Raw genomic sequence first — 12395 nt, 5'->3', positions numbered from 1 at the left:
AGTAATAATTGTTTTTCTCAGTTTTAGCACGTAGAATGCTATGGTTTTGGTATAATATCATAACTGGTTAAGGGGATTTTACATGCTAAAGTAATTTTGGTCTCATGAGACCAAAATTATTTTGTGACTTGTTTTACTCATTTTTCAAAAACTACACAACCTATAGTTAGTAATGTTTGAAGGGAAGCTTTCCAATATCATTATCTTCAAACCCTGTAAGTTTAATGTAAATCTGTGGACATTTTGAAAAAGTACCCAAATCCTTTTAAGCCATTGGACCCTTTCGGTGCAGAAAAAAAATAAAAGTTCACAGATTTACAAATAACTTACAGGGTTTACAGAAGGTAGTGGTGAAAGACTTCTCTTGAAATATTGTTCCATGAAATGCTTTACTTTTTGAGAAAACAGTAAAACAATATCAATTCTCGATAGCGAGAATTACGGATTTATTTTGAACACATGTCATGACACGGCGAAACGCGCGGACAAGGGTGAGTTTCTGTTATTTTCCCCCGACTCCGATGACCGATTGAGCCTAAAGTTTCACAGGTTTTTTATTTGATATAGAAGTTGTGATACACGAAGTGTGGGCCTTGGACAATACTGTTTACCGAAAGGGTCCAAGGGATTTAATACGATTGATTGTTTTACAAGCATTCTGCCGTTCATGCCAACAAAGGCGGTTTGTTTATCAACAAAGGAAACGTCTATAGCAAGTCTGTCAGAAATTTAATTTCATAAAGATGTTATGCAGAAAATAGTGCTTGGTAAAGGTCTTCGCTAAGCAATAATGGAGTGGGCACCAGCCAAAATAATGCAAACTGAAAGTGAATTTTGGCTGGTTAGCTGTTTCTGCTAAACAATACTATTCTGTGCTTAGCAAGTGTTGGTGCTTACAGGCTTTAAGAAAGTAGGCCCTGGTCGCAACCGTTCTCGCAACCGTGTTTAATCGTTGGAACGATTGATTGGGTACTTCGTGATGTTAATGGCGGCACGGTACAAAACAAAGTCATAAAGTTGTCACTTTGGAGACTCCCATTATTTTCATAGTGGACTTTGATTGAGGAAGCATGCTTTATTAGTCCTAATCATTTTTTGTTTTCTGAATGATACTTAGAACGGAAATCGGGCCAAAGGTCACAATAACATGGTCACGGTAACCTACTTTAAAAAAGATTTACAAAGGAATTGATTTGATCATGCAATTCTGACCATTGTTGTAAAGAATTTGCGTTTTATGTGACACAATGTACCAACAAGTTTGTATTTTACTCAAATAATTTCAGATGTTTCTGGTTTCTGCCCCTGACCATTATAGGTCAAATATGGCTAAACAATGAGCAAATTTGATCGAGCTCGGAAGTGCATTGGTCTGACATGAAATCACCCTTCTGAATATACATAAGTGATTGGAAGCAAAATGTACAATCAAAATATAGTTCTTCGCTATCCTTAATTTTTTTTTTATTTTTGTATGCTGTTTTTGATATTGCGTTAGTATAGGTTTTCTCGGTCACAGTCGGGAAATGAGCAGCCAATTTCATTTTCATGCGTTCGAATTAAAGCTGTTTTGCCTCTCTAGTTGTCACTGCGTTTCAAATTCAGAATTCGGCCATTCAATTTCGTTTTGAGTCGAGTCAAATTCCTTATGCACTATGTTCAATTTAGTGTATCGTCATTCTTTTTCGAGACACACACGCCTCAAGAAGCGACTGCGAATTTGAATGCTGCTTTGATGAATTGTTAAATTGAATGATTATTTTGTTAAATCGAATGACGCAACATTACATTTGACTAATAATAAAACGAAATCGAATGACCCTTTTGAGTAGCATTCGATTTCGCGCGAAATAGAATAGCTTGACGGTTAAATTGGCTGCTCTTTTTCCGAAATGGGCCGAAGAAGCTGTATTGGCGGCTGAAAGATGCTGGGCCGGTTCTGGATAGCAGCACCGTGGACACATTTTAAAGACATATTGAAATTTCGTTGGTTTCAAACAGCTTTTCAGTATTATTTTCCTTCTTTTGTTTCCTTTTATCTTACTGTTCCCTCTTCCATCTGTTGCTTTTTATATCCATGAGCTTCAAGCACCTTATAAGATGGATTTTGTGAAATATAAATATGCATTTGTATTATTTTTATTATAGGTTTTCTCGGTCAATTTCGGAAAATGAGCAGCCAATTTAACTACCAGCCTATTCTATTTCGCACGAAATCGAATGCTACTAAAAAAGGGTCATTCGATTTCATTTTAAGACTAGTCAAATCTACTTTTACGTCATTCGATTTAACAAAATAATCATTCAATTTAACAACTCATCGAAGCTGCATTCAAATTCGCAGGAGTGTTTTTGAGGCGTGTGTTTAGTCATGCAATTTCATTTTGAGGCAGTCAATTCTGATATTTGTGCAGTCTTAAAAACGCTTGGTGAACTTGTTGTTTCCTTATACGAATGTTAAAGGCATGCGGTTAATTTGTTGGCACTCTTGAACATAATATGCCAAGATGTCTGGCCCGCCAACAGATGGTTAGTGAATATTTACAAAAACAACAACTGAAAAAACATTTATTAAAAAAAACACCCCAAAACACATTCAAATGTCAGGGATTGGTCAGTTAACCATTAAAGGTCTCCCGAAAAAATAAAGAAGACAACAATTTTTATGGGGCCCAAGGTAAAGTCTACTGGAAACATAAAATAAAGAAAATAAGGTTCGCTTGATTTAAAAGTGAAGGTACGAAACGGTTTGCCTTATACAGTTGATCTGTTTATTCGTATTTCTTTAGTCGTACTTATTTGAATCCTCGGTGAGCGAAATTGATTGCCTCTTTACGAAATTGAAAATGATTAAATCAGCAAAATCTCTAGTCGAACCAGCTTTGCTAAGTTGAATGATGATTGTGTGTCATGAAAAAGAATGGGTGTGCTAGGAACTTGAATGCCTCAAAAACGAAATTGGATGACCGAATTCTGAATTTGAAACGCAGTAAAAACCGGAGAGGCAAAATAGCTTTAATTCGAACGCATGCAAATTAAATTGGCTGTTTATTTGCCGAATTTGACCGAGAAAACCTATATTATTATTATTACTAATATAAGTTTTTAATTTTTTAATTAATATTTTGCTTTTGGGTTTTTTCAGATGACCTTGTTGATGGCATTATTGGCTGGAGCATTGGGATAATAGTCGGTGTCATTGTCGGATGTCTCGTCGGGGGAATCCTCATATGTGTTTGCTGCGGTTGCTTGTGTTATCATCTCTGTTGCAAGAGCAAGCCAACAACAACAACAACGGTTGTAGTACCAACTGGCCATCAACAACAACCTTACGGTCAGCAACCTGGGGCGCCACCACCGGGGGCTTACAACCAACAACATGGGGCGCCACCACCGGGGGCTTACAACCAACAACCTGGAGCGCCACCACCGGCCTATAACCAACCGCCAATGGCTATGCAACAGATCCCCGGGCAGTACGGTCAAAAGCAAGAGCCATACAACGTTGCTACTTAGACCATGGTAGACCGCATGTTAAATTCACACGCTGGTGTACATAATCTACTCTATGGAAATATTAAAATTAGTTCTGAATTAGAAGCTATTTGGAAATTTTAGCAATGTCTGTTGCAACGAATTCATACGTGGTTACATGAAATGTAAACAAAACTCAAACAGGTTTTTAAACAATCTTGTTTTAAAGTTTGTTTTGAATAGTGGTTCAAGTTAACACAATCCTTGGCTCGATTTCATAAGATCTGTGAATTTTAACTGCGAATAAACCTTAATTGCACAATACGAATCGTCTTTGGCAACACTGACGACTCATCTTAAGAAATTGTGCTTTGTGAAATTGTCCTATGTACGACTCGTTCAGTCTTTCTTGAAAATGAATGCTTCGTCGCATCAGAATCAAACTGTCAAAAGAAAAATTTAACTTCAACGTTGTAAAATTCAATGGTCAATAAGATCATTCCATTTAAAGATTGCTCAATTCGTAATGAACACGTGTGCTGACTACTGGAGGGACGTCAACTAGAACAGGAACGACACGATGAATAATCAGTAATATTAAAGGTGTGGAAGAAATTCAATTAAAGTATTGTGAACATTGGGCCTGGAATTCATTTTTTTTTTTTTACGAAGTAACTATAAAAGACTAACCTGAATGAGAATAACGCATCACGTGTTCACAAACACTACATTAAAGACAGTGGACAATATTGGTAATTACTGAAAGTGATTGTTAGCATAAAACCTTTGGTAAAAAGCAACGGAGAGCTGTTGATAGTATAAAACATTGTCTGAAATGGCTCTCTCTGAATTAACGTAGTTTTCAAGAAAGAAGAAATTTTCCACGAATTTGATTTCGAGACCTCATAGTTAAATTTTCAGGTTTAGAAATCAAGCATCTGAAAGCACACAACTTTGTGTGACAAGGGTTGTTTTTTTCTTCCATTATTATCTCGGAACTTCGAAGACCAATTGAGCTCAAACTTTCAAAGCTGATTTGTTATTTTATGTATATGTGGAGATACACCAAGTGAGAAGACTGGTCTTTGACAATTACCAGAGTTTTCAAGAGCAGCTTTATCAAGAAGCCCTGGTTCTTGTCGAATTAGGTGGAAATGCTTGATTATAAAATAATTATAATGAAATAATTTTAGAAGATACATTCTGGATTATACATATTTTGTTTTGTATTAGTAGTTCGTATAAAAAAGAAATCAGTTGTGCATGTATTATTATATACTTTGGCAAAGTTTTTAAACGAAAATGAGTGTTGAGAAAGTAGAAAAGCAGTCGCTCACCAGTAAAAAATTATATTATTATTGGTATAAATGTCAACAAATAGTTAAAGGGTCTATGTACTTTTTGTTTGACACAAAACATAATGTTACATTTAACTTACACAGTTTGAAGACAATGATAGTTGAAAGCTTCCCTGAAAATCTTACTTGCTGAGGTGCTGTAGTTTTTGAGAAATGAGTCATGAAAATAGTTTTCGTCTCACTGATCATGAGATGAAAATAATGCATGTAAAACCGTATTTTCATGACACTGTTTTACTCATTTCTCAAAAATTACAGCACCTCAGCATGTAATGTTTTCAGGGAAGATTTCTACTATCATTATCGTCAAACGGTGTAAGTTTGATGTAAATCTGTTGACATTGTGTTTTGTGTTACAAAAAGTACCCAAATCTCTTAACGACCTGACGTTTCTATCCTTTAGGAAGATACATTCTGGATTCTACACATTATGTTTTGTAGTTCGTTAAAAAATAACAATCAGTTGTGTATAATTATTACTTTGGCAAAGTTTTTGTTAGCGAAAATAAGTGTTGAGAAAATAGAATTAGCTGTTGCAAACTGCTCACCAGCCTAAGGGACATAAATATGATATAAATGCAAAAATAAATAGCTAAAAGCCTGGCGTTTTGACTCTAATAGATCAGAGAAAAAGTTAGGGTCAACATGTCAGTTCATCAACTACTTCTTTTTGCAACTAGTGTTTGCACACAATTCAATAACAGATGGAATTAGTTTATATAGTTTTATTTTTAATAATACAAATTCTAATAATAATGATTAATTAACCATTCAATTTAGTTTATATAAACCATGTGACATTTGTTTACAATAAGTGTGACCCTTTACATTCTTTGGCTATTCTAGCAGGCAAGATACTGCACTGGTCATATGAGAAAGTTGACATTTTGAGTGATAATGTCCACATAAATCCAAGAGTTATGAGAGTAAAAGCTGGACAGGTTTTGAGATGTGCCTCCTTTAATCATATCAAAAGTTGATTAGAGTTAGACTTTGCAATCCCCATAAAATATAATATGTTTTCTTCCATTAGGCTGTGTACAAATCATGCCTGCAGGAAGTACAGGCTCCGTGGCTCTTTTGTAAACATGTGATGTCACAGGTCACATCGTCTATAAGTAGCCAGTGTATAATTCACGTTTTAGTATTTGAACATTGTACATTTATATCGGTCCCGTTTCTGTTTACTCTCTTTTTGTGGAAACACATTGCTGCAGCTGTGACTCAGAAAGACTTTGTAAATTATAGTTTGAAAAATACTTTTTATATCTTAGATTATTATAAATATCCATATTAACACGGATCAGAGCACGTATTATAATTGTTTAAAAGAAAAATAGTGAGTAGAACATCAACGGTTTTTTTTTCTAAAATGTTATCATATAAGATTGATTTCATTGTAACAGTGGATTAAAGGCACTGGACACTATTGGTAATTACTCAAAATAATTGTTAGCAAAAATACTACTTGGTAAAGAGCAACGGAGCAACGGAGAGCTGTTGATAGTATGAAACATTGCGAGAAACGGCTCCCTCGGAAGTAACGTAGTTTTTTTTAGGAAGAAGTGCTTTCATACTGAAATATTTGAACTTGTGCGACAAGGGTTTTTTCTGTCATTATTCTCTCGCTACTTTGACGACCAATTGAGTTAAAATGTGAACAGGTTTGTTATTTTATGCTTATGTTGAGATAGACCAAGTGAGAAGACTGGTCTTTGACAATTAATTATTACCAAAGGTGTTCAGTGCCCTTTAAAGCTTAACTTACACTAGTTTAAAGGAACACGTTGCCTTGGATCGGACGAGTTGGTCTATAAAAAGCGTTTAAAACCGTTTGTTATGAAATGTGTACGGTTAGAAAGATGTTTTAAAAGTAGAATATAATGATCCACACAAGTATCACTCAAAATTGCACGGTTTTCTTTTTACGTCGCGAACTATCACGGTCGGCCATTTATGGGGGTCAAAATTTTGACTCCCATAAATGACCGACCGTGTTATTGGACGAGGTAAAAAGAAAACCACGCAATTTCGAGGCATATTTGTGTAGATCATTGTATTCTTATTTTAAATCATCTTTCTAACCATATGCATTTTATAACAAACGGTCACAAAACGCTTTTCAAAGACCAACTCGACCGATCCAAGGCAATGTGTTCCTTTAAAATGTCATGCATGGGCGAGCATCTTATATTTTATGACCTATGATAACGAACATATAAGTGTAGTCGGTTCAAAATACAGATATCGAAAAAAAAAAGCAAGAATTTAGACACACTTATTGAAACAGTTTGAAATTAATTCAAAAGTTACCCACCGATCAACAGATGAGTTGTGCTGATTTGAACCAGTGCACCATTATATGATCAAGCAATTAATTATGCTGGGAGAAAGTACTCGGAGATATTAGGGGACGAGGCTGGGAAGTAAATGGCTTTTGTCTTTCTTTGAAAACTTTTCTGTTGCACGAGATGCCTTTGAAATGATGAAAAGTGGTAATACGACCAATGTGTATATCACATTGTAAGGAATTTGAGCACTAGACCCTCAGCCTACCCCCCCCCCCCCCATCCCCGTTTGACATCTTTTGGTGATTACATCCCCAAAGCAAAACACTGGTTTGGCTAAAAACTTACTTAACTTCAAGTTGAGAGCTCATGTAAAAACCAAGTGGCAAATAGGTTTTTAGTCATACCGATGGGTAGGGTTGAGTGGAAACTACCCAGTTGCTCCGAAATAGTGTTAGTTTATAGACACGGCCTCGCGCTCGACCAAAAATATGCCTTCAGTAGAATCACGCACAGCTGGAACAAAAAAAGGAAACAAACCTTTCTTTTGCATGTCTTGCTTTATCCTTCCACTGCTTGTTTTTCGGCCCGAACTGATTGGCCCATAATGCTCAAAATAACAAAAACGGAGGGCATTTATACAACAACTATTGCGTGATTGGAATAATTGACTTGTTAAGATCAACATCATTATCTGAAGCCAGAATTAAATGATATATAAATCGATGTCGCATCATATGCGACAAAAAAATGAATAAAATTTCAAAATCTGAAACAATAGCATTTCATAGTGGTCGTTTCAGGCGTAGATATTGAGACCTCGAAAAAAAGAAAAAATTGTATGCATGGAAAGGTTAGAACTTGACCAACACATCTTCAGTTATGGGAAGTATGTAAGAAGTTATTTCGAACAGGAGTTTTTGCGAGAAATGTGTTCAGAATATTAATTGAAATCAGCCGTTAGAGGGCGCTATTGGAATTGAACGTCATCAACGAAATCGTTTCATCGTCATTTGACATGTTTTTGAGAGTTAGGCCGTGTCCGAAACGGCGACTTCGGCTACAGCTACGGCTAGATCGCGCGCGTCTGCCTATTCTTCAACACTGGTAGACGCGCTGATCTAGACGTAGCTGTAGCCGAAGTCGTCGTTTCGGACACGGCCTTAGAATGCCGATGATGTCAAATGCTGAAACAATTAGCATAGCGTCACTTCGAGATATTATAAGTTTTCACACAAGCGCGAGTGGAATACGGAAAAATATAGCGCTTTTGCGTCCCATGTCCAACGAGGCCGAAGGCCGAGTTGAATATGGGACGCAGACGCGCTATATTTTCCGTATTTCCACTAGACTTGATGACAAGTCGTTAGACGCTGCCTATTTTGTCTGCCTTTCATGCAACAGTCACAGTGCGATGTTACACATGCAACAGTCGTAGGTAGCGCGAGGCAGCTCTAACACACACATACTGGGATCGAGGGTGTGTGTATTGTCCCCGCAGCTACACCGCGCTGTAACTACACACCGCGCTTTACAATTACCGTCTTGACTTCAAGACTATATTTCCACGAGCGCGCGTGTGATAACGTATTTATCTTCAAGCAAACTTGGCGCGTGACATAGAACACACAAGACGCATGGTAGTGACATTAGCCGTGCAATATTATACAAATATTGACTGCTTCGAGTGCTATGGTTAAAACTATGACTCCCGAGGTGATCCCCGGAGCGTTCTATTTTCCCGAGGCGAAGCCGAGGGAAAATAGAATGCTACGGGGATCACCGAGGGAGTCATAGTTTTTCACCATTGCACGAGTAAAAGCAGTCAATATTTGTTTTATAACACCCCAAACATTTCTAAATACTGTACTATTATTATTAAGTTACAGACCTGAATGCTACAATCCACAGACGACGCGAATACAGATTGCAGACACTTTTACTTACTGTGCTGCATGTAGTGTCGTGCAATCCGAAATGGTTACAGACTATTAATTTATCATCCTCGTACACGCAACGGACGTCTGGGTACTGCACGCCATGTGCTAGTCTTCGGACTAGCGCATGGCAAACCGACGTACTATCACACGGCCGTCGTCTAGCAAAACTAAGACATGTCATGTGACGCGCTCTAAACCAATGAGCAGGCAGAATACTTGCAAGGGGTGTTATAAAGGTTTTTATCACAACTCCACTCTGCGAATCTGATTGGAGGATTAGCGCGTACTTGAAGATAATATAAGTTATCACACAAGCGCGAGTGGAATACGAAAAAATATAGTGCTTCTGCGTCCCATATCCAACGAGGCCGAAAGCCGAGTTGGATATAGGACGCAGACGCGCTATATTTTCCGTATTTCCACGAGCGCGCGTGTGATAACGTATTTATCTTCAAGCAAACTTGGCGCGTGACATAGAACACACAAGACGCATGGTAGTGATATTAGCCGTGCAATATTATACAAATATTGACTGCTTCGAGTGCTATGGTTAAAACTATGACTCCCGAGGTGATCCACGGAGCGTTCTATTTTCCCGAGGCGAAGCCGAGGGAAAATAGAACGCTCCGGGGATCACCGAGGGAGTCATAGTTTTTAACCATTGCACGAGTAAAAGCAGTCAATATTTGTTTTATAACACCCCAAACATTTCTAAAACCTGTATTATTATTATTAAGTTACAGACCTGAATGCTACATTCCACGGACGACGCGAACACAGATTGCAAACACTTTTACCTACTGTGTTGCATGTAGTGTCGGACAATCCGAAATGGTTACAGACTATTAATTTATCATCCTCGTACACGCAACGGACGTCTGGGTACTGCACGCCGTGTGCTAGTCTGTCGGACTAGCGCACGGCGCCATGTGCTAGTCTTCGGACTAGCGCATGGCAAACCGACGCTCTATCACACGGCCGTCGTCTAGCAAAACTAAGACATGTCATGTGACGCGCTCTAAACAATACCTGCAAGGGGTGTTATAAAGGTTTTTATCACCACTCCATTCTGACAATCTGATTGGAGGATTAGCGCGTACTTGAAGATAAAGCTTTTTATATAACAACCACGCAGATCATTGTCATTTGATTGGAGGATTGTCCGTCACGTGATAGCAAATAAAAGTACCATTGCACGCTGAGTCACTCACCGTGCTTTTTCGTTCCATCCGAAAAGTACCAATGCACGCTGGCACGCTACCAGCGTGCAATATTACTTTTCGGATGCAACGAAAAAGCTGAGTAAAAACATCACTGCGTGCGCGTGTCTTGGTAACGCAGCAGTGTTACTGCAAGGCATATTAGTAAAATTACTAGCATTCGGCTTCTACAATTAAAAATTGTAGCCTACGCTATGTTTGTTTTGAAAGTTGTATCTTTCAATCAAAATGACAAAGATCTACTTGGATGTTATATAAAACAAATAATGAATGTTTTTCATTCGTGCAATGGTGCGAATATGTTCATTCGTTGAAAGCTGGAATGTTCCATTCAACTCGCCTCCGCCTCGTTGAATAGAACATTCCATCTTTCAACTCATGAACATATTCGCACCATTGCACTCATAAACATTCATTATGTGTATAATATTTTGTGGTGCTAAAAGGTGTGACGATCGTTTTAAAATAAGCTGGATTTTGCACAATATCAAATGTCCCCCCCCCCCCCCCGTCTTTTTGACCACCTTGATCATGAAGACCAAGTATTCAGGTATTGCATAGTATTGGTTCCATGACTATTGGTGTATCCGTTGCGCGGTCACACACAACCAACATTCCGATCTAATGTACGGCAAACTGTACACGCTTGTAATGAATGAACGTAGAGGGCGCTCTGTTTTTCTATTTCCGGATCCGATTTGCCCACTAAAATTCGTGTCATAGATCAACACCTGAAGATACTGTTAACCCAAAAGGTTTTACTGCTGCTCACATTTCAAAGGCTTTATATTCTGTTTCATTCCTGATGCCTGTTATTGGCCTAAACACCACTGAGCATCTATAATGCAAAGTTTTCCCGGGCCCTTAAGCCGGCCCGAACCGATGCCGAAAGAATTTCACACTTGCATGCTAACTCTTTAACAGATTTGCCCCTAAAATGTCATAGATCAACATCTGAAGATGCTGTTAACCCAACACGTTCTACTGCTGCTCACATTTTTATTGGCCTAAGATTGCACCACCGAGCACCTAAAATGCAAATTTTTACAGGGCCCTTGAGCGGGCCCGGACCCCACGCCGCAAAAGACTACCCTAAAACTTCCTGTCTGGATCCATCCATGACGATGTTGTGGTGAGGATTGGGAAGAAACGCCGTCTGAGCATTAAATATGCAGAAATAATAATATAGATAAATACGAAGCTATTATTGAGTTGATTTTTAGATACAATTACCAATAGCAAAAAAAAACCTGTGCACCAAAACTTGAAAAAGGCCTTAAATAGTAAAATAAGTTATTTTCCACGAATGAGATACAGCAAGTGAGAAGACTGGTCTTTGACAATAACCAATATTTTTTCAAGGCCCCACGCCGTAGACACCCCAGACCCCACGCCGTATATGCTATTACTTATTGACGCCCCTGGTATTATCTATACAGTTCACATGTACTTGCATGTAATGTTTGTGTAGAATTAGACTGGTGTATGATCCGGTGCAGATTTTAGTGTTAGAATTTGAAGTGTCCCAGATTCAACAGAGCGAAAAATTATAACAATAGCATGTGATCTGACTGTTAAACGAACCCGTTGCCTTGGATCGGTCGAGTTGGTCTTTAAAAAGTGTTTGTTATCGAATGCATATGGGTAGAAAGATGCTGTAAAAGTAGAATATAATGATCAACACAAACATGCCTCGAAATTGCATGGTTTTCCTTTTACCTCGTCAACTATCACGGTCGGCCATTTATGGGAGTCAAGTTTGACTCCCATAAATGGCCAACCGTGTTAGTTCGCAAAGTATAATGACAACCACGCAATTTCGAGGCAAACTTATGTGGATCATTGTATTCTACTTTTACAGCATCTTTCTAACCATAATTTGTATGCATCTGATAACAAACGGTTAATGATAATTTTACCCAGAGGATCCCACTGCCCGTGGTCCACTCGCCCATCAGTATAGTGCCGTAGCATCAGCACCGATACCACATACCCGTCCCTTCACATAGTCCACAAGGAAGCTTTTCGATTATTTTCTTAAGAAAATAGGCCTGCAGTAATACTGTTACACATAGTCCCGTTCAAATGATATTAAAAAGCTTTTTGAATGAAGAT

At 38.2% G+C, this 12395-nt stretch overlaps 1 protein-coding gene across 2 annotated transcripts in view; it reads left to right on the top strand.

The window, feature by feature from the left end:
- LOC139942030 (uncharacterized) overlaps window positions 1-6815 on the top strand; it is a 32954-nt gene extending 26139 nt beyond the window's left edge. For both annotated transcript variants that reach the window (XM_071938701.1, XM_071938700.1), the window contains exon 4: window positions 3146-6815. In XM_071938701.1, coding sequence (XP_071794802.1) covers window positions 3146-3516 — 371 coding nt within the window. In that variant the 3' untranslated portion in view covers window positions 3517-6815. The remainder of the gene's footprint in view (window positions 1-3145) is intronic.
- The last annotated feature ends 5580 nt before the right edge of the window (window positions 6816-12395 follow it).

Source organism: Asterias amurensis, chromosome 9 (genome assembly GCF_032118995.1).
Source record: "Asterias amurensis chromosome 9, ASM3211899v1".
NCBI classification, from domain to species: Eukaryota; Metazoa; Echinodermata; class Asteroidea; order Forcipulatida; family Asteriidae; genus Asterias; species Asterias amurensis.
This window is presented reverse-complemented; position numbering and strand designations above follow the sequence as displayed.